The following is a 21,927-nucleotide window of genomic DNA, read 5'->3' as shown; positions in this document are numbered from 1 at the left end:
ACCGTGAGCTCAAAGGTTCAGCTAGATTGGCTGGCCAGCGAGTCCAGGGATCCCCTTGCCTCTGCCTTCCCAGCATGGCTGTTCCTTCCCAGTGCGGCTGTTCCCTGCTTTCATGTAGGAGCGGGCAACTGAACTTGGGTCCTGATGCTTGCTCCCCAGGCACTTGACCTAATGAGTCGTAGCTCCAGCCTGACTTTTCTTTAAATTGGCTTTACGTCAACTCACTTTTTCTTCACACTGTTGGATGGTTTTGAGAAACCATCTCACTGTGCAGCCCACTTTAGACTCAAACTAGAAACCCCCTGCTTCCATTTTCTGAGCACTGGGGTTACAAGCCTCATCGCCATGTCCAGTGCATTAATTTTAATCCATTCTAGTACACGCTAAAAGAAACACATGCTTGTTTTAGCTAATTTTCTGAGAAATCACCACACTGACATCCAAAGGAGTTGTACCAGCTTGCATTCCCACCAGCAATGCAAAAGTGTTCTCTTTTCCCCACAACCTCTCCAGCATAAGTGTCATCAGTGTTTTTGATCTTGGCCATTCTTTCAGGTGTAAGATGGAATCTCAGAGTTGTTTTGATTTGCATTTCTCTGATGACTAAGGATGTTGAACATTTCAGCCATCTTAGATTCCTCTGTTGAGAGTTCTCTGTTTAGGTGTGTACTCCATTTTTTTTTTATTGGATTATGTGATCTTTTGGTGTCCAATTTCTTGAGTTCTTTGTATATTTTGAAGATCAGACCTTTGTCTGAGGTGGGATTAATGAAGATTTTTTTCCCATTCTGTAGGCTGTCATTTTGTCTTGTTGACCGTGTCCTTTGCTTTACAGAAGCTTTTCAGTTTCAGGAGGTCCCATTTATTAATTGTTTCTTTTAGTGTCTGTGTTGCTGGGGTTCTGTTTAGGAAGTGGCCTCCTGTGCCAATGCGTTCAAGTGTACTTCCCACTTTCTCTTCTATAAGGTTCAGCGTGGCTGGCTTTATGTTGAGGTCTTTGATCTATTTGGACTTGAGTTTTGTGCATGGTGACAGATATGGGTCTATTTTCATTCTTCTACATGTTGATATCCAGTTATGCCAGCACCACTTGTTAAATATGCTCTCTTTTTTTCCATTTGATAATTTTTGCTTCCTTGTCAAAAATTAGGTGTTCAAAGATGTGTGGATTGATATCTGGGTCTTCTATTTGGTTCCTTTGGTCTTCCTGTCTGTTCTTATGCCAATACCAGGCTGTTTTCAGTACTGTAGCTCTGTAGAAGAGTTTGAAGTCAGGGATTGTAATGCCTCCAGATGTTCTTTTATTGTACACGATTGTTTTGGCTATCTTGGGTTTTTTGCTTTTCCATATGAGGTTGAGTACCATTCTTTCGAGGTCTTTGAAGAATTTTGCTGGGATTTTGATGGGCATTGCGTTGAATCTGTTCTATGCTTATTCTTAAGCCACAGCTACATTTACAGGACATTATGCAATGGCCATCTGCTTTTATATTAAATGCCAAACACATTGAAACTCATTTATTAAATAGCAATGTTTTTTAGCAATTGCATGGTGGCTGGAGAGATGGTTCTGTGGTTAAGAGCAATTACTGCAAGCCTGGCATTGTGGTACACACTGCTATCTTCAGCACTTGGAAGGCAGATTCTGTAACAGAGAGTTACAGGATGGCCAGGGCTACACAGAGACCCAGTCTCAAAAAGAAACACATGAGTAAACAAAAAGAGACTTACTGCTCTCGAAGAGGACTCAGGTTCCCAGGACCCACACCGGGTGTTCACAGTCCACATAGGAGGTTCACAACCCTCTGTAACTCGGGCTTCAGGGCATCCAGGGTCTCTTCTAGCCCCCACAAGCCTTGCATACGTGTGGAATACAGACACACATGCAGGCAACATACACATAAAGCAAAAACAAGAACAAATGCATGGAAGAACGCAGGTTTCTTCTTTCCCGTTTTATCCTATTTGACGGTTTCTACTGCCCCGTTTTATCCCATTTGACGGTTTCTACTGCCCTGAACTAAACCCTCCCTCACAGTGTTAACTACGGGGACTTCTCACCAGCAGTACTGCAATGAACACAAACCAGAAAAGTTTTAACTGAAAAAGCAATGCTTTGTGGTCCCTATCTCTCATTCATGGAAACCTAAATTATTTTTTGAATTTGATTCTACCTCATCTCCACAGGACTTAAAAAGTTTAACAATCTCATTTCTTTCTTTCTCCCTCTCTCTCTTTTAAACTATAGTGTGTGGTTTGAAATCCAAGAACAGTTTTCTAAATTATCTTCAGGAAGACGAAGCAAAACAGGGTAGTCACTTTCTTGTAAAGATAAATTTCAGTGGGCTTGAGGCTTAGCTCTGTGGTAGAGTGCTTGCTTAGCAAGCACAAGGTCATGGGTTCGATTCCCAGTACAACAAACCAAACCAAACCAAACCAAAATAATAATAATAATAATAATAATAATAAAACTACCTTAGAGGTCTGGGCAGATGGCTCAGAGGCAGAGATGAAGACTGTTCTTGAAGAGGACCCAGTTCAGTTCCCAGCTCCCATATCAGGTGACTCACTAGCACCCGTGAATCCCAGCTCCAGGGACTCTGGTGCCTTCTGGCCTTGGCAGGCTCCCATACTCATGGGCATGCTTCCTCTCATCCCTTGGGACTTACATGTAAATGAAATTAAAATAATCTTGAGAGAAAATTACAATAATTATAAACTCCATGGCCAGCGAGCTGTTGAGAGCACCTGATACCAAGCCTGAGTTCCATCCCCGGGATGGTGGAAGGAGAGAACCAGCCCTCCTAAGCTCCTAAGCTGTTCTCTGGCTTCCACCCAGACATCATGGTATACACGAGCTCACACACATACATACACCTATAAGAACTGTAACCGAACAAACCCAAACCTTCAGCTCTTACAAACGGTGAGGAGATACTTAATGAGAGAAATTCCGGTCTGTGAGGTTAAAGCGGAGGAGCGCCTACCTTCAAGTGTAGGAAGCTCAATTAGAGCTTCTGCCGGTGTTGCTCACGATCAGTTAAGGGCGACATCAGCAGGAAGAACACTGTTCACAAAGCAGTTCACTTGTGCAGGAGGTGAGCGGCGCCCAGCCCATGGCGTTGCGCTGTGATGTGCACAGCTGTTCTGTTTCTGGGTCAGAGTGTCGGATTCGCCATTTGCCCCACAGTGTGCCACTCCTCCTAACCTAGTGCGTGCTAGCCAATTAGAAACCAACTAAGTCAGGGAGTGCGAGGGTCAATTTTAAGGCAGCAGAAACATAATCTGTCCCCAAATACAGGCTGTAGCCATTTAAAAGGAGAAAAAAAGTTGAAATTGTGTTATTGGTGTATGTGGCATAGTGGACATCTGGACATCAGAGGACAGCCTGAGGGACTTGGGTCTCTCTCCCTTAAAAACTTGTTTTTTTTGAAGATTTATGTGTGTGAGTGTTTTGCCTACATTTGTGTATGCACAGTGCTGGCACACTGGTGCCCACAGAGGTGGAAGGGGGTGTCAGATCCCCGGAACTGTTAATATGGATGGTATGAATGGTTATGAGCCCTCAAGTGGGTGCTGAGAACCGAACCCAGTCCTCGACGAGAGCGACAAGCGCTCTTAACCTCTGAGCAATCTCCCCAGGCTCCAGTTTACTCCTACCGTGTTGGTTTTGAATTCAAGCTGTTAGTCTTTACTCGATGAACCATCTTGCTGGTTTGTAATTTTTAAAAATTACTGTGTGTTCGCACGCCTTTAATCCCAGCACTTGGGAGGCAGAGGCAGGCGGATCACTGTGAGTTCGAGACCAGCCTGGTCTACAGAGCTAGTTCCAGGACAGGCTCCAAAACCACAGAGAAACCCTGTCTCGAAAAACCACAAAAAAAAAAAAAATTACTGTGTGTGTGTGTGTGTGGCGGGGGGGGGGGTGGGGGGTGGGGAATCAAAGTGTGCCACGGCGGTTGTGTAGAGGTCAGAGGACACTAGCAGGAGCTGGTTCCCTCCTTGCCCCATGTGTGTCCCTGGCATTAAACTCAGGTTGTTCGTGGCTTGACTCACCGAGCCTCCCCTGTAGTCCTTAATAACCAATGAAAAAAAGCGCAAGTGTATGATCTCCTTCATGCGTCTGTCTAATGGCTAAAATAAAGCCAGAGCTAGCTACCTTTTCAAGAAGAGTAACTTCATCTACCCTGGTTGGGTTCAGTGAGGCAAGCGTTCTATACCCAGCACCACATCCCCAGCCGACATAGTTCCTCTAACAGGAGTTCCTGTCTTTACCAGAGGACAACACGTGCTTGTGTGGAAGAAACAGGAATTGGAATTTCTCACTGAAGGAAGCCATTGCAAAGTGCCCTGGGGGCTAACGCACAGACCGGGTAACAGTAACCAGCACTCACCAAGTCTCCCAGCACACCATGCAAATATGGCACAAGGCCAGCCCATTATCACCACTCCAGACCACCGAGCCTCATGGCACCCTTGTTACTATGGTTTCACTTTCCGCAGCAGGTTGGATCTGCTAGCACGCTTGCTTCCTAGTTTTTATTTCTTTATTGTTTTAGACAGGGTCCCACCTGGCCCTGTGTAAACTTGGACTCCCGATCCTCTTCTCAGCTTCTCTAGTGCTGAGGCTATGGGCTATGGGCCTCAGCACCAGAGAAGATACTGGACTTTTGTTATGAAAGCACCCACAAGCTAAAATGAATATTTAAAATCTTTATTATTTCATCATCAAAAGTTTTCTTTCTATCCACAGCAGAATGGCAATGTCGTGTTGGTGCATATTCATGAAAAACTCTCGAGTAACTAGCCCAGAAATCAGAGATGGGACTGATGTCAAGCCAGTGTCAAAGTCCGACACACAATGCTGCCAGCAAAATTAGTACCCAGAAAGAATATGCGGCTGATAGAAAGGGGTCTACGGCCAAGCGCACGTGCGGCATTGGCGAAGGAACAGAGAATGGGGAGGGGCCTGGGAAGGAACTTCCCTCTCCACCCTGGTGACAGGCAGAGTTCTGACCGTGATCGCACGTGGGCACAGGCACATGGGCGCGTGCGGACACACACACACACACACACACACACACACACACACACACAGCCCTCCATCAGCACTCCTCAGCAAGCCACGTTTGGTCTAACTCACAAATGGCACGGTTATGCTTGCACACTTCACGCAGGTCCCCACCTCGCAGCCAAGGGTCAGGGCAAACAGAACAAAACTGCCGCTTTGGGCATCTTTAGGAAAACGCTGAACAAATTTCGTATATTTTCCTTTTTTTTTTTTTGAGAAATAAAATTCTAGAAAACAACAAAAGACAGTTGTCATGGTTACCCATTTTCGGCTAAAGGCAGAACACTTTGCTATCGGCAGACTGGAGAAACATACAAATGTCCTCACCAAATACTGCCGACCAATGCGAACATTTTCAGAGCCAGCTTTTGAATTAAGTACTGAAAATCGAAGATGCGAATAATCGCTACAATTTGGTCAGCCCACTTTGGGATGTTTTTGGTTGGATTTAAGCTTGAAGCTGGGACACAGCTGGATTTGTCAACTCTGTATTAATCTGTACAATAAATACCTTTACAACAGCAAGTCTATCATGATGAGGCCAGACCTCAGGGAAAAGGTGCCAGGAAGCCTGCCTTCAGTGGTTTTGAAATACACACACACACACACACACACACACACACACACACAGAGCCGGATAGTGGTGGCACATGCCTTTAATCCCAGCACTCCGGGGGCAGAGGCAGGCGGATCCCTGTTGAGTTCAAGGCCAGCCTGGTCTACAAGAGCTAGTTCAGGGACAGACTTGATAGTCACAAAAAAAGAGAAAGAAACGCACACAGTCTCTGACCTCAAGAGACTGCTCTTATCACGGCCTGAGTCCCACAACTGTCCCTGTCTTACCTGCAAGACTAACAAGTCACCTGTGAATGGCAGCAAGGCCTTGAGGGGGAGGCGCTCTGAAAGTATGGCAAAGCAGTTGTTTTCCTAGGAGTCAAATGTTTCTAATGCTATTAAACTATATTTGAAAAGTTCTCTGACTTAATATATTACAATGTACAAAATAAGTTAAAAGGAGGGAGCGGGGGAAAGTTTTTGAGCATCTACAGTGCAAACACACAACTGTCCCATGCATGTCCACGTCCCCCTCGGAGCCACGGGACCCGTCGCTTACAAAGCGCCACTCAAACAGCGGAATTCCAGCTTTGTTTTCCTCGCTGGCTTTGACAGTAACAAACACGAATTTGGCTTGTTGTCACACTTGTACCTTAAAGTTTAACATAAACCCGAACAACTGAAGAGAAAAACACTCTTTTGTAGCAATCCCATAAAATAATTCTCCATTCACAAAACCAGCAACCCTTCTGGAGGGCATGGGCGGTGTTACTCGCCCCCCTGAGGTATAAATGCAGCGGTCTTTGCATTGAGTAAATAGTGTATACGGTATGTCAACACTCTGAATGCTTGCATTCACCTGCAAGTGACCTCATCCTGACTGAATGAAAACTTACTTACATATATATATTTATAATGGATTAACTGATTTTTAGAGAAAAATATGAACTTTAGCCCGTAATACAGCCAGAAGTTCTGAATTCCTGAACCAATGCAAATGGTATTACATCTGAAAAAGATTTAACATTGCATACTGATTTAAAAACAACCGAACAGGGAAAACACCTAAGTATTTTAGATTCAGCAGGATACCATGGAAAGCACAGTCTAGAGAAGTGGGAAACCAGTCAAGCTTTTCCAAAAGAGAAAATCCTTTTAATCCTTAGCAAGTCCCCGTGGAAACAGCAGGCGTACAAGAGTGAGAAGGGAGCGCTGGGGACAATTCAGCCTCACGGTCCCCATCTCCTGTGCGCGGACGGCCAACAGATGACAGAAGTCCATGTGACAACAGTCCGGTGGCTCCGCTCACCACTGCTGCCAGCTGAAGTCATCGTTGCTCCCAAAGACCAGGAAGAAGCCCAGGATAGTCGCGAAGATGACGGTGTTCCCCGTGAGAACGAGGGCGCAAGCTCCCCACTCAATCTGCGGCAGGAAGAAGGCAACAGTCAGCAGGTGTGCAGAGCCAAGGCCACTGGTAGCCAATCAATGCCCGGCGCATTGGCCAATCACAGAGGTAAGTAATGTGGCTTGTGATGACCGTCACAGGACCACACTCAACACTCTTACACAGTGTTTTTATTTGCCGTCATCGATTGATTGAAAAGTAGAGAGGTAGGGGATGATAATTATTCCGGAACATGCTTCACTTCGACAATGACCAACAGAGCTTTGTTTGGCTCCATCTGTAGCCCTGGGCATCTAGGGCTCACCCTGCCCCTGACGGGGATCCCGGCTCCACCTGCAGTTCTGAGCCCCCCCACCTCCCCAGGGCCCTGGACATCTAGGCTGCACCCTACCCGGGGTGGATCCCTGGGCCCGCATAGGATTCCACAGTTAATGCTTACAAAGGAAGTTACTCTTTCTTCGTCTCACAGTCTGGATGGAGCAGAGCGGGAGCCCTAAGCACCACTAATGCAAACATACTTTCTCTGGAAGAGGCTGAGGGCATAACTGCCTCCATCACACTTGAAGCTTGGCTAGTCTCCGCCCTTCTCTCCACCTTTCCAGAGCTCTTTCTCCTCTCTCCCACTTTCCCATCTGCAGAGAACAACCTTCTCAGATGTCTAGGCTTTAGAGGTCAGGGTTCTCAACCCGTGGGGCACGACTCTTTGGAAGTTGCCGGACAACCCTTTCCAGTGGGTCACACACATATCAGATACCCTGCATATCAGGTATTTATGATTCATAACAGTAGAAAAATACAGTTATGAAGTAGCGGCAAAATAATTTTAAGGTTGGGGGCCACCTCAACGTGAATGAAAGGGTCTCAACATTAGGACGTTGAGAACCCTGCTCTTTATAAAGCAGGCCCACGGGCACTCTGCACCGGGGAGTTACTGTGCCCTTTCTGCTGCAGGCCCACGCTTTGCCTTCCAACAGTTTCCCCTGACAGCAAAAACAAATGGGAAGTCGAGGTTTAAACCTGTCCTCTACACCTGTCTTTTACACGACGAAACTTTTTAAGAAAGAAACGAACAGTCTCATGTGAAAGCCTCCCCAGAAGAAGGCAGCTCACCAAGTGTGCTCTGGCGAAGACGACCGGGAGTCCAAAGGCGGAGACGACGATGCCTGTTGTGAGGAAGATGGCGAGCTCCTTGCAAGCGTTACTCATGGCATCGGTGTCGTCCACTAATCTTCTTGCTATGCAGTATGGAATGGGTGAGAGGACGTAAAAAAACAGAACAAAGAGGGGCCAGTATTGGCTGGAAGAGAGAAAGAAGTTAGTGCAGTTTTCGCCAACCCTGTCACTTTCCAACATACTAAGCGCGTGTTTGTTTAAAGAGCAACGGGAAATGACAAGGTATCAAACAAGCTGCAGCTGAAACCAAAGCCACAGGCCTGGGGGGGAATGTCAGAGTCGATTCATCCCTGTACTCAATTACAGCACAATATTTAAAGGATCTACTGACAAAATGCATTATGAAATAGTGAAAAAATTTTTTTAAATCACTTTAGCTTAATAAGGAGACATACTGAAAATAAGAATATTTACACAAAACTTTAAAAATTAGGGACCCATGCCTTTGACATCCTGCCTTATCATAATGTTAGAACCCATGCTTCCCTTAACTGAAACCAAAATATAGGGCACCCACTGAAAACAGTATTGTTAAGCATGGTCTTTAGTTTGTGGTTAGCCATGCTGTGCTGATTTCATTTTCTGATTTCAGCAACTGCAGTGGGGGAAGCTGTGTGAAGGGGACAGATTCCTTCCACTTCTTTGTTATGTTTTAAAAGCATATTATCAAATTTGCAAGAAACAAATGGTCTTTAAGATTGACAGGCTTAAATACATACACAGCAGAGATTTGCTGAAGCTATTTGCTTTCTTTTTCTGAAGATTTATTTTTATGTGTTTGGCATGAATGTATGTGCATCGAGTGCATGTAATACCCAAAGAGGCCAGCAGAGGGTATCATATCCCCTGGAACTGGAATTACAGACAGTGGTGAGGTACCACAGGGGTGTTAGGAACCGAACCTGGGTCCTCTGGAAGAGCAGCCAGTGTTCTTAAGCACTGAACCATCTCTCCAGTCTGTTATGTTTTTCTTAATCTTTTTCTAAGTATTTTAAGAAAGCAAAAAAAAAATTTTAAGTGAAATTTATATGCTTAAGAAAAAAGCTCAAACAATATAGAAATGCAAAATTAAAACCAGAAGCTGCTTTTTAATTTTTTTTTAACCTAAGGAACTTCTTGTGGACCCTCCACAATCCATACAAATCTAACCAAGGTAAAGCTCCACAGAATAGCATTTACAGATTTCCAGTCCTTCCTCATTCCTTAAGGTTAAACTGTCTTCCACTATTTCCCAATAATTTGTTTTTTGGTGCGTGGCCGTTTGCAAAGGTGCGTTAGTGCATGAAGGTCAGGGAACAACCTTGGGCACTGTTCCTCCTCAGGCTCTGTCCACTTTTATTTGAGACAGGGTCTCTGCCTGGCCTGGGGCTTAAGGAAGAGGCCAGGCTGTCCCTGCCTCCCCAGCATTGGGGTCACAGGCATGGAACACTAGACTCTGCTTTGGCACGTGGTATGAAAACCAGTCAAGGAGGACTTGAATAATGAACTGTCTGTCCAGTCTCTACATTTTAACTCTGCGTGTGTGTGTGTGTGTGTGTGTGTGTGTGTATGTCGGACAGCCATCCTGGATGTCAATTCTCACCTACCATATTGTTTGAGACGGGGTCTGTTTGCAAAGCTTACACATCCTCCCGTCTTCACTTTCCATCTCATCAGAGGAGCCCTGGGATTACGGACATGTGCTACCACGCCCAGCTATTCCAGGGGTTCTGGGGATTTGAACTCAGGTCCTCACATTTCTGCTGCAAGTGCTTTATCCACTATAACATCTCTCTCAGCCCATAATTTAGTTTTGGATGGGCATTTGTGATGTCACCAGTTTTCCATTTCCGCAATTACAGACATGGTCACAGTGAACAGCGATTTTCTTACCCAGCTACATGTATCTCTACAAGCATTTGCAAGGTGTGTTTGTATGAGAATTTCATGGAAGTGGAGGGCCAGTTCCGCGAACTACAGGACACAGGCAAACAAACTAGTTCCAAGAAATGGCCCCTACTCACTTCCTAAACTCCTACCCGACTGAGTCCCCGCTGGCATGCAGCAGTGTCTGTCTGCCCACTTCCTTCACCAGTAGATTTCACGTAGCATTGAGCGGGATTTAGTGTTTTCATGTGATATCAGCAACGCAATCCACTCTCCAAGTTTGTGGTTCCCTTCTACTCATTTGTATTTTTAAAACTAAAAGTTACTTAGATGTTAATTTAAAGTTTTCTAAACTGGGCAGGCGATGAATATCTAGAATTCTAGAACTTGGGAGGCTGGGGCAGGCAGACTGTGAGTGAGGTCAGCCTGGGCTACGCAGTGAGACAATGTCTCAGTGGAAGGGAGTTCTTTCTATTCTAGGGCAAGAAATCACCTACCTTGTGTGTGTAGTCAGCTGTGTTCAGGAGCTACCTATGTTATTTTCTGTAATAAGATGTTTTAGATTTCGCTGGAGTATTATTGATGGGCAGTAGGGCCGGGATGCGGTCACCAGGCGTCACAAAAGCAGGTCACACCCCAAATCCCTCTGCCTGGGCACTCTGGTGTCTCTACAGATAACCCTTAAGCAGTGATTTTCAGGAAAGGGTTGTGCTTGGTGAACAGGCATTTCCACCAGGGAAAACAAAGCGCATTCGAAACTTTAAAAGCAGGAGAGTTTTATCTTTAAACACTCAAAAAGAGGAAAACAAAAATCCATTACGTACTTGTATATTGGAAGGGCACATCCCAGCATCAAAAACATCAGGCCAATTGCTCCTCCAAATGACAAGCTAATGAGAGCTGCAAAACAAACAGAAGCCCCAGAGAGTTCAGTAGGGAAGACACTAGTGCAGCCTTTGTTCAGGCCCAGCCCGAGCACTACATGAATCCCAGAAGTGAAACACAGCCTGCCCCCTCCCCTCCAAATTCCAGCTGTTAAAAGTGGCTCATGCCCAGTAATCTCAGCACTCAAGAGACTGAGGCAGGAGGATTACTACAAGCTAAATGTCAAACTATCTCAAAAATCAAAACAAAATGTCAACTGTCTTCAAAGCTGACAATTACAGAGTTTCAGAATCAGCTTCTATGGCGCCCTCAAAACAAAAGCGTTAGAGGTTGAGCTTCCTCCTTAGCCCTTTGAAAGGCTCTGAAATCTGGACGTCAGCCAGGCCTGCTGACACAGGTCTTAATCTCATCTCTAGGGAGGTAGGGATAGAAGGAACTCTGGTCTACATAGTGAGTTCCCAAACAGTCAGGGAAGCATCATGAAACGCTGTTGCAAACAAACACTTTGCCCCTCAAATACCTCATTATGGACATTAAATATTCCCAAATTGGAGGAAATCCACAAGCTGAAACACATTTGGTTCCAAAAACTCCCAATAAGGAATCCTTAACCTGTACATCAGTTTAGACCGACTGCTAACACACAGCACACACCCAGTCACCATTGCTCAGGTCTATTAGGCCCCAGGGTTAATGCCCGCCCCCACCACAGCGCAAACATTATATTTAATCCACATGGGAGTGAAACACTTGCCACACAATCCCTGGAATCCACACAGAAGTGGAAGGGGAAACGGCCGTTCTATCAAGTTATCCTCTGCCTTCCACACTCCTTACCCGTGACAGGATGGGAGGAGGGGCAGAAAAGTCTCACCAAAAACAAACAGAAACACAAAAGCACAAGACTGAGAGAAAAGCTGTTCAAGGCTATGTGTAGCCAATGTATGATCTTTTTTAAAAATTATTTTTAGAGAGGGTCTCCCCGTGTAGCCCTGGCTGGCCTGGACTTTGCTATGTAGACCAGATTGGTCACCTGCCTCTGCATCTCAAGAGTTGGGATTAAAGGTATACACCACCATACATGCCTTGTATTTGTTATTTTTCAAATGCAAGACATTTACTATATAGACTTCATAGTAACATCGTGCCTATAGCTTTATTGGAACCAATCAATTTTGTTAGTTTTTTTTAAACAAAAACTAACTTTGTTTCTTAATAATGTATTTATTTTATGTGTATTTTTTGTATGTTAGTCTGCATGTATATCTGTAAGGGTGTTAGATTCCCTGGGACTGGATTTACAGACAGTTGTGAGCTGCCATGTGGGTGTTGGGAATTGAACCTGGGTCCTCTGGAAGAGCAATCAGTTCTCTCAACCGCTGAGCCAAATTTGTTAGTCTTTAAACAGGTTACTGAAGCACAGTTTCTTTGGTCCTCATTTCCCAAGTCCCAGGAAATCTGAAGGGTGTGAGTACAGCCTGATGTGGACATGGTACACAAGGCAGCAGAAGGAGGAGAAGGAGGAGGGATACTATAGTGAGACACACCTCTGAAGTCCCCCACGCGTGTCTCGTGTACGTTAAAGTGAGAAAGGACTTTATTATATGTAACCAATGACCTAGATCTCAACCAAGAGAAAAGTGTTAGCTTCTACACAGCCTGCATTTCTGCATCCCCAGTGGCTAAGGACATGACTTGGTAAGATTTATTACATTTTTTATTTAGACTTATTTATTTGGTGTTGTGTCCTTGTGGAGGTCAGAGGATGACTTGCAGGAGCTGTTCTCTTCTTCCACCATTCTGGGGCTTTGGGGATTGAACTCGGGTCAGCTTCAGACGCAAGCACTCTTCCTTACAGGTTAAGGCAATTCACAGGCCCAGAAAGTAACTTTTGAAAAACTGGTATTGTTTATCTTAACAGAAAAGTTAAAATCCAAAAGGTAAGTGAAAATCTAAAATTCACCAAGCAAAAACCTACAACACACAAACCAAGATCAGCGGCGAGGGGTCGGACACTGACTAATATTACTGATAAGATGGCCATTGACATTGTCTTGGCCAACTGCGAGTCAGCTGGAATGCTGAATACAACACGAGTCAGGTCACCATGACAACAGTGTACTTGGTTATTAACGTCATTATATTTTATATTTCTGGCAGCAGTGGGGAAAAGTTGAGGAAGTATTTGTTTTGTTTTAAACAGCAAACAGAGCACCCCAGGTTTACGGGAAGTGCAGTAACTACAGAATACCGGGTTTCCCTTTTGTCCCTTTTGTTCCTCACGGACCTGTCTAGAGTCCCTGACTCATTTACACAGGCAGTAACGTCCTGGCTTCCTATACCACTCTTCACTGTTCTGGAAACCAGCGGCTACTTCCCCCAAGGCCTCGGTGCACGTCTATCATCCTATCCCAGGGTTTTCATTCAATCAAACGTCAAGCACACAGCAAGGAGCTGGCTGGCTCTCCTCGGCCCCTGGAGCCCGTGTTCCCGCCCCGCTCTGTCTCTCCTCTGCTTATTACTATTTCCCCTTCCGCTCTCCTCTCCAGCTCCTCAGAGCTACAACAACTCTGCTACTGCATTTATTACTTACTGATGTGCAGAGGGGCTCGGGATCAGCTCTGCGGGACAGTGCTTGCCTGGTGTACGTGAGGCTCTGGATTCAACCTCCAAGGACCATGCATGAATAAGTAACACTCATTTACTGATGCAACAAAAACACCGAGCATTCGATGTGTGCCATATCGCCCCTGCTGCTGAAGGCACAGCAACGAGGAGGGAAAAACCAACAAAGCTTTTCCTTTTGTGGCGTATGCATTCTAGTGGGAGAACTAGGCAGGATTTTAAAATCATCCCGTTTTATTTACCGTGCGTTATCTGTGTGTGCATGCCGATGAGCCATCTGGCTAGTCCCTAAAATACTAAACCATGACCGTGTGGTGGTGCACTCTGGGAAACCCAGCACTGTGTGGAGGAAGCAGCAAGGACCAGGCGGTTAAAGCCAACATTGACTATATACTGAGTTAGAGGTTAGGGCTAGCCTGGGATACTTGAAACCCCATCTCAAAAAAATCAATGTCAATACACAAGCAAACAATGAGCCATCATCGATTTTACAGCTGTCGGGTCTGCCTTCTCGCTTACACATTTTCACTTTCTTAACTGTTCTGTCCCCTGAACAGGATTAGGCATCCATGGACATTATTTAAGATCTCTTGCACAAAAAGGACCCCCTTCAGGATGAATTAACGATTTATTTATCTCTGTAGCCTCAGGATTCTCTGTAGTAGCTGGCGAATAGCAGGGACTCGATAAACACTTCACCGAGGCATTACTGAGAAAGTGAGGTTAGACATTCTGCTTGTTTAGGAACATGAATTCTGGAAGAAGCTAGAGATTTAGAAAACAAAAGGCCAGTGAAGAACGCAAGCAGGTAGGGAAGGGGTGGGAATGCCGCTGGCCCGACAAGGCGCTCTGATGGGCAACGCTGGGCAGAGCTAATAAGTAAGAGGCCCGTGTGTGTGTGTGTGTGTGTGTGTGTGTGTGTGCGCGTGCGCGCGCGCGCGCGCGCGCGCCTGCCAGGATCTTTACCACAGCAGCAATCCAAACTGATCCCTATTCATCTTCCCCTCCCAACTGTTTCTGACTCCCAGATAGTCCGCATGCCCCAGCTTTAACACCCAGTAACAACTTAGAATGGACGTAGCCCAGTGGAGCACAGAACTGGGGAGAGAGGAGCCCAACAGCACTGTGTCCTGGCCTCTACTGGCCACAAACTGGTTACCTCAATAACTTAGCTAACTCAGTTCTTTTTTCTATAAATGAGAAGGACTGTATGGAAAAAGTAAGCAAGACCCAAAACACTGAAGATACTATTAAAAAAATAGATTCTGAAGAAAAAACACCTCTACTCTGGGAAATGCAGCCGCTAAACAGCTTTGTGCACAACTGTAAATACTGTAGAAAAGACAGACTTTATCCAGAAGTCATCTGGGATAACCTGTTCTACTGGAGGAAGCAAGAATAAGAGTTCGAGTTAGCAAGCTTCAGGCTAGCTTGGGCTACATGAGAACCAACTAACCAAATAGTTGACAAACTACCATCAGCACCAGCCTGAGAGGCCCTACCAGCAGCCCCAGCAACACCACCAGTACCAGCACCAGCACCACAAAACCCATCAAAACAAACAAAACAAAATCTAAAGCTAGGTATGGTGATCCATACTTAGCATTCACCAGAGTGAGGCAGGATAGGGTGTTCAGGGGAGCCCGTGACACATGACTAGTTCCAGGCCAGCGTGGCCCACACATCAAGAGGCTGGAAGGAAAGAAAAAGAACACCCATACTTAGTTTCATTTCTTAATAGTTCCGTGTACTCAGAACTAAAGCCCAGAAATCACTGTTACTTGAGTCTTATGATGTGAAACTTTGTAAAAAGTCTGCTGATTTGTTTCCCACGCTGAAATACATTAGAAGTGGCAGAAAGACTTGCCTGCAGTCAACAACTGCCCCCCTACAGGAGACTGGGGAAACATTGTTAGTCAGGCAGGAAGAGAAAAGTCTTTCTTAAAATGTGTTTGCAGTTTTCCTAGCAAGAGAAAGGGCTTAATGTGTGTGAGGTTAGCTCTATTCTGTGACAAAGAACACACGTCTAGATTCGTTTTTAAAATTTGTTTTTTAACTGGGTGATAGTGACTCAGGCCTTTAATCCCAGCACTTGGAGGCAGAGGCAGGTAGATCTTTGAGTTTGAGGCCAGCCTGGTCTATAGAGGGTTCCAGGACAACCAGGGCTACACAGAGAAACCGTCTTGAAAAAACAAACAAACAAAACCTCAACTAAAATAAAGCTTAGTTTAATAAAGAGAAAGCAAAAGAGCCAGTGAGAAGCTAAGCATGGTGGCACATGCGCATGATCCTATGAAGAAGGCTGAGGCACTGACTGTGGGTTCCAGGTCAGCCTAGACTACACAATGTCTCAAAAAAGCAAATACACAAAAGTTAACTTTAACCAAAAAATATCAAATGGAAAAAAGAAAGTATATTTAACAAGTGGTGCTGGCATAACTGGATATCAACATGTAGAAGAATGAAAATAGACCCATATCTATCACCATGCACAAAACTCAAGTCCAAATGGATCAAAGACCTCAACATAAAACCAACCACACTGAACCTTAGAGAAGAGAAAGTGGGAAGTACACTTGAACACACTGGCACAGGGAACCACTTCCTAAATATAACTCCAGCAGCACAGACACTGAGAGAAACAATTAATAAATGGGACCTCCTAAAACTGAAAGGCTTTGGTAAAGCAAAGGGCACGGTCAACAAGACAAAACGACAGCCTACATACAGAATGGGAAAAGATCTTCACTAACCCCACATCAGACAGAGATCTGATCTCCAAAATATACAAAGAACTCAAGAAATTGGACATCAAAAGATCACATAATCCAATAAAAAAAATGGAGTACAGACCTAAACAGAGAACTCTCAACAGAGGAATCTAAAATGGCTGAAAGACACTTAGGGAAATGTTCAACATCCTTAGTCATCAGAGAAATGCAAATCAAAACAACTCTGAGATTCCATCTTTCACCTGTAAAAATGGCCAAGTCAAAAACACTGATGACAACTTATGCTGGAGAGGTTGTGGGGGAAAGGGAACACTTTTGCATTGCTGGTGGGAATGCAAGCTGGTACAACCCCTTTGGATGTTAGTGTGGCGATTTCTCAGAAAATTAGGAAACAACCTTTCTCAAAACCCAGTAATACCACTTTTGGGTATATATTCAAAAGATGCTCAATCATGCCACAAGGACATATGCTCAATTATGTTCATAGCAGCTTTGTTTGCTATAGCCAGATCCTGGAAACAACCTAAATGCCCCTCGACTGAAGAATGGATAAGGAAAATATGGTACATTTACACAATGGAGTACTACAGAGCAGAAAAAAATAACGACAGCTTGAATTTTGCAGGAAAATGGATGGAGCTAGAAAACATTATTTTGAGTGAGGTAACCCAGACACAGTGAGTATCACATGTACTCACTCATAGATGGTTTTTTTTTCTTTTTTTTTTAAGTTTATTTAATTCTTTTATGTTCATTGGTGTGAAGGTGTCAGATCCCCTATAACTGGATCTTCAGACAGTTGTGAGCTGCCATGTGGGTGCTGGGAATTGAACCCGGGTCCTCTGGAAGAACAATCAGTGCTCTTAACCACAGGGCCATCTCTCCAGCCCTCATAGATGGTTTTTAAACATAAAGCAAAGAAAGCCAGCCTACAAACCACAATTCCAGAGAATTTAGACAACAATCCAGACACTAAGAGAGACTTACATAGATCTAATCTAAAAGGGAAGTAGAAAAAGACAAGATCTCCTGAGCAAATTGGGAGAATGGGGACCTTGGGGGAAGGTTAAAGGGGGGAGGGGAAAGGTAGGGAGGGGAGCAGAGAAAGATGTAGAGCTCAATAAATATCAATGAAAAAATTTCACTTTGGGGAAAAAAAGTTAACTTTAAAGACAAAAAAAGAAGGAAACAAAAGATAAGGTTCTGGCACTGAACACATTTAAAATACAAGCTCCTATTACAGACACTATATGAATACTGTAAGAAAATTATTATTTTAAAATGTTAAGCTAAAATCAATAATTTAAAAATATTTATTTCAGTATGGGTGTGTGTGTATGTGTGTCAGTGAGGTGCCTACTAAGCTGGAGTTACAGACTTTGGTGAGCTAGGATGGAGGTGCTAGGATCTGAACTTGGTTCTACATTGAGAGCGATAAGCACTCTTATCCACTGAGCCATCTCTCCAGCCCATAAAACTACGGATGCATTTATTTATACAAGAGCCAATTCTTTTGAACACTCACATATGAGAAAGCAAGTCCCATGGAAGGGAGGAGGGGATCAAGATACCCTAGGGTCATATTTCTAAGCATTCAATACTCGGTATTTAAAAGATGTCCAAATGCGACTGCACACGACATCTCATCTCTTAAGTCATTACAGATAAAAGCTGAGAACTGCTCAAAAGCGCTCCCCAAACCAGTAATGTTTCTTCAGTCTCATGACACGGGCAATGAGGTGGCTTATTTAATATAAATGGTGTGTTCAGTGACACACCAGTAAGGCAAGAATTCGTTCACCGAGTGATGCAACACCTGGAAGATGAAACAGGAGTGTGGTTTCTACTCCCAAAGCCTCCAGGCCAGGGATGGAACAGCCCAATTACCTAGCAAAAATTCTCTTGAGACAAGCTGATGATGGGTCTGTGACTACAAAAGGTGACAGGGTCAAATTCCCCAGTCTGGGAGTTAGCAGAAAATAGAATTTATAACAAAGTAACAGGCAACCCGCCTAAGAAATATATAATGATCTCGAGAGCCTTGCTACAAAGGCGATATAAAGGCGGACAGGATGACCAATCGTAACTTTAAAACCCATTGAGAGAAATCTTTAAAAATGTAAGTAAAATTCCGTTGGAGTCACTGTCCCTAGACTAGCATTACCCACTTTTGGAGAATCACAAAGCTGTTTTCTTGTTAAAAAGAGTCCCTCGTTAAAGACACTGAAGAAATGGGAGGAGGCACACAGGCAACAATTCTAAAAAAAACTGCAACATTTTACAATAATTTCCGTTCACATTAGGATTGAAAGGATCCATTAGAGTTCAAAAGGAGATCTGAAAGTAAGTTTCCTACTTGCTCAAATGACGTAGTTCTATATAGCAAACGAAACGTTTTTCCGGACACCGAGAAGGAACAAGACACCCTAAAAATGTGACCCTGGGAAAAAGCTCAACCCAAATCGCCCGCTCCAGCGAGGTGGGAGGCACCACCAACCAACTGTTTACTTCCTGCTTGGCTGTCTCCTCTACAAAGCAGGTCAAGAAATCAAAGCGACCCGTTGATAAGTAGACAGAAAACTTTCCTTCTAACCTCAGGGGGCAAGACTACCGAGCAACAACAGCCCCTCTCTCCAAAGAACGCAATAAACAAGTTATCTTTCATCAAGGTGTCAGTTACCTTATCTTAAAAAAAAAAATCACAACTAAAAAAGTGAAAAAGTGTCAACGTGCAACTGTGAGGGAAAGGCAGCCTTCGGGTGAGCATCCGGGCTCTGCTGCACCCTACAAACACTGACTATCAAGATGCATCCGATTTAGAGGCAAGGAGAAGATGGTGCACCGGGATCCCGGGAGTGGATGCAGAGCTCGGGCTTCGGAGAGGACCACGCTCGTGCCTCGGGTGGGAAACTACCCTGATGTGCGGGGCCGGGCATCCCTCCCGATCGCAGCCCTCAATGTCTCTGCCTGCAAACTCGCTCACAGCGTTCCGTGGCCGGCTGCCCGGCTCTGGTCCAGGGGCGGAGCACGGGGTACGGCCGGAGGAACCGAGGCTCGGTCGTCCCCCACACCGCCCCGCCCTACCCCCCGCGGCCCCGCGCCCCAGGCTCACCTTTGATGCCCGCCATGGCGGTGACGTTGCTCCTGGCTCCACGACCCGGGCGGTGGAGACCCGAGACGCGCGACGGCGGTCAGACAACACCCGGAAGTGCACGACGCAGCACTTCCGCCGGCGGCTTGCGCTCGCGCGGGGGCGTGGGGGGCGCGAGGGGCCGGTTCGGGGCCCGCCTTCCTCCGGAGCTGCGGGGCGGGCTGCGAAGTGCGGGGCCGGGTCTGTGGTTCCCATCGGACCCGGGAGGCGGCAGCGTCGGCCCGAAGTCCCCGCGGTCTCGGGAAAGGCGCGTGAGGAGCTCGCGAAGACGCGGGCGATGTCCTTGCGCGATAGCTTCAGGTTCTGCACGGCGAACCCGTTTCTCCCCCGCGCCAGCCAGTCTGTGACTCGGGAAATGGGTGGTCTCTGCCTCTCTCCTTAGGTTCTTATATAGATCGGGGCTCTGACGAGAACCACCCCCTCTTTTGGAGAGTCATGGATGGGGATAGTAAAGATGCATCCTCTTGGGGCTCGCTGTCTTCTTGGTGACAAAAGGGATGGGGGCTGGGGCGTCCCGCAGAGATCCAATATATTTTTGTAATCTTCCCACATATATGTTGGAGAACCGGGTAGGCTTTGGAATGAACAAAACCAGGTTTAGTTTCTGATCTCAGGTTGTTTGCGGACTAAAAGGGGGGAATACTCAATACTCCACAAGAGTAAAAGTTCAACGAAGATAATCGCTCCTAAGAAGAATCTTTACTCCAAATGTAGCACTGTGGCATAAAAGTTATTTTAGCTGAAACCAACAAAAAAGGGCAACAAAAAAATAGGCATCGACTGCTCTCTTTCCTGTACAAAAGCAGAGTAAGATTGATTCTTGTAAAGGTAACAGGAACTTCCCCGTGTTACATAAAAAGATATTTGCAACACAAATTTTCCCATTTGTAAATATTTTCATTTCTGAGGGTGAGACAGCTGTCTCTATAAGCAGCCCCAATTGGAGTCTGCAGAAATGTTACAAAAATAGCCTTTATTAGTTGGTTTCCCTCTGAAAGCTCACACTTCTTTCATCTAACCCGTTCCCCACTATGCATTGCCCTTTCTTAAAATGCAGTATAGACCCCCAGACCTAGCCCATTGGCTTTTCCCTTATTTGAAGCCTTACTAAGCCTGGGAAATACATTTTCCCTTTTAAATCTGCCTTGTGCCTGTTCACTATGCAAATCTCAGCTGTTGAAGCTAATTAAGAAGGCAGAGGAAACCTTTATCCTAGGAATATCTAGGAAATAGGAAAGGGTAGTTCTGTAGTCTGATCTGACAGCTTTCTCTTCATGGAAACACACGGTTGGCTTGTGTGTGTCTTGGGGTGTGTGAAATGGGGAGAGGTAGAAAGGGGAGGAGCCAATGGGTTGGTCAGGGTTGTTATAGGCCCTATCTAGAAACTTCTGGAATTTGTACCTGCATGCACTGAAAGGGAGTCACCCTATAAATTTATTGGGGAGAATTGAAACTGGGAGGCAGGAGCATCTGGGCATATTTAAATCATGTCAGGGAAACCAGGTCCAGGAATTTATGGGACAGAAAAGGTTGTGTATATAACTCTTGCCTGGGTCTCACAAAGCGTTGGCTACTTAGCACTGCGATGATCTGGCTCTATACCAACTTATTGTGGGATACCTGGTGTGGCTGTCAAGGACCAAGAACTTCCTGACTGTTCCCCACTGCTGACCCAACCTACTCCGCTAGCTGCCTATCCAGATGCCTGTTCATTGGTTGGGATCTGGACCTGATCCACTGTTTTCTGCTCTGGATCCAACTGGGCTTGTTCACACTGAAGCTGATTTCTGCAGCTTCTATCTCAAACCCGACCTCTGTCAGCACTGGCCTGGGTCCATGTCTTAGCAATCAGTACAAACTTAGTCCACTCCTGAGCCTCTTCAGCTCTGCTTCAGTCTCTTTAACATGCATTCGTTCTTTAACTCAAACAAGTATAGAGACATGTAAGTGTATGACTATGCAGTATGATATTCGAGTTAATGTTAGTAATTGCGAGTGGAATAAAGAACTTGAACTCATCTAGTACAAGATTCCAAGGTAGGCAGATTATATCGCAAATTACTGCCACTGAAATCACCAAACTTGGGTTGGAGAGATAGTTGAATGATTAAGAGCACTGGCTGCTCTTCCTGAGGACCCAGGTTCAGTTCCCAGAACCTGCATGGTAGCTTACAAATGTCTGTACCTCCAGTTCCAGAAGACCTGACACCCTTACACAGACATACACACAGGCAAAACGCCAATGCATATAAAATAATAAATTAGTCATAAAAAAGAGACCACTAAACTTCATGAATTTATTTTTATTCAATAAATTCTGACATTTCCACATTTTGGAAAGACCCCAAAATGCTCATCTCTGTTTCTGGTGTTGTGTGCTCCAGACATAAAACTGTGAGGAAACCAATGATTCCATTTCAAATGTCCCCACTCCATGTGCTCTCCTTTCGTGCTGTGGTGTTCA

The 21,927-nt window shown here is 45.2% G+C and overlaps 1 protein-coding gene across 1 annotated transcript; it reads right to left on the bottom strand.

Moving 5' to 3' along the window:
* Positions 1-6,759: 6,759 nt before the first annotated feature.
* On the bottom strand, positions 6,760-19,874 carry Leprotl1 (leptin receptor overlapping transcript like 1). Its single transcript, XM_041673963.1, has 4 exons — positions 19,425-19,874; positions 10,895-10,970; positions 8,142-8,328; positions 6,760-7,048 (listed from the first exon to the last, which is right to left on the bottom strand). The coding sequence occupies exons 1-4, from the start codon at positions 19,438-19,440 to the stop codon at positions 6,932-6,934; spliced, it is 396 nt and encodes a 131-aa protein (XP_041529897.1). The 5' UTR covers positions 19,441-19,874; the 3' UTR covers positions 6,760-6,931.
* Positions 19,875-21,927: the final 2,053 nt, after the last annotated feature.

The sequence above is a fragment of the Microtus oregoni genome, unplaced genomic scaffold, assembly GCF_018167655.1.
Source record: "Microtus oregoni isolate MIOR12 unplaced genomic scaffold, Mior012 000024F_ref0000369, whole genome shotgun sequence".
NCBI classification, from domain to species: domain Eukaryota; kingdom Metazoa; phylum Chordata; class Mammalia; order Rodentia; family Cricetidae; genus Microtus; species Microtus oregoni.
This window is presented reverse-complemented; position numbering and strand designations above follow the sequence as displayed.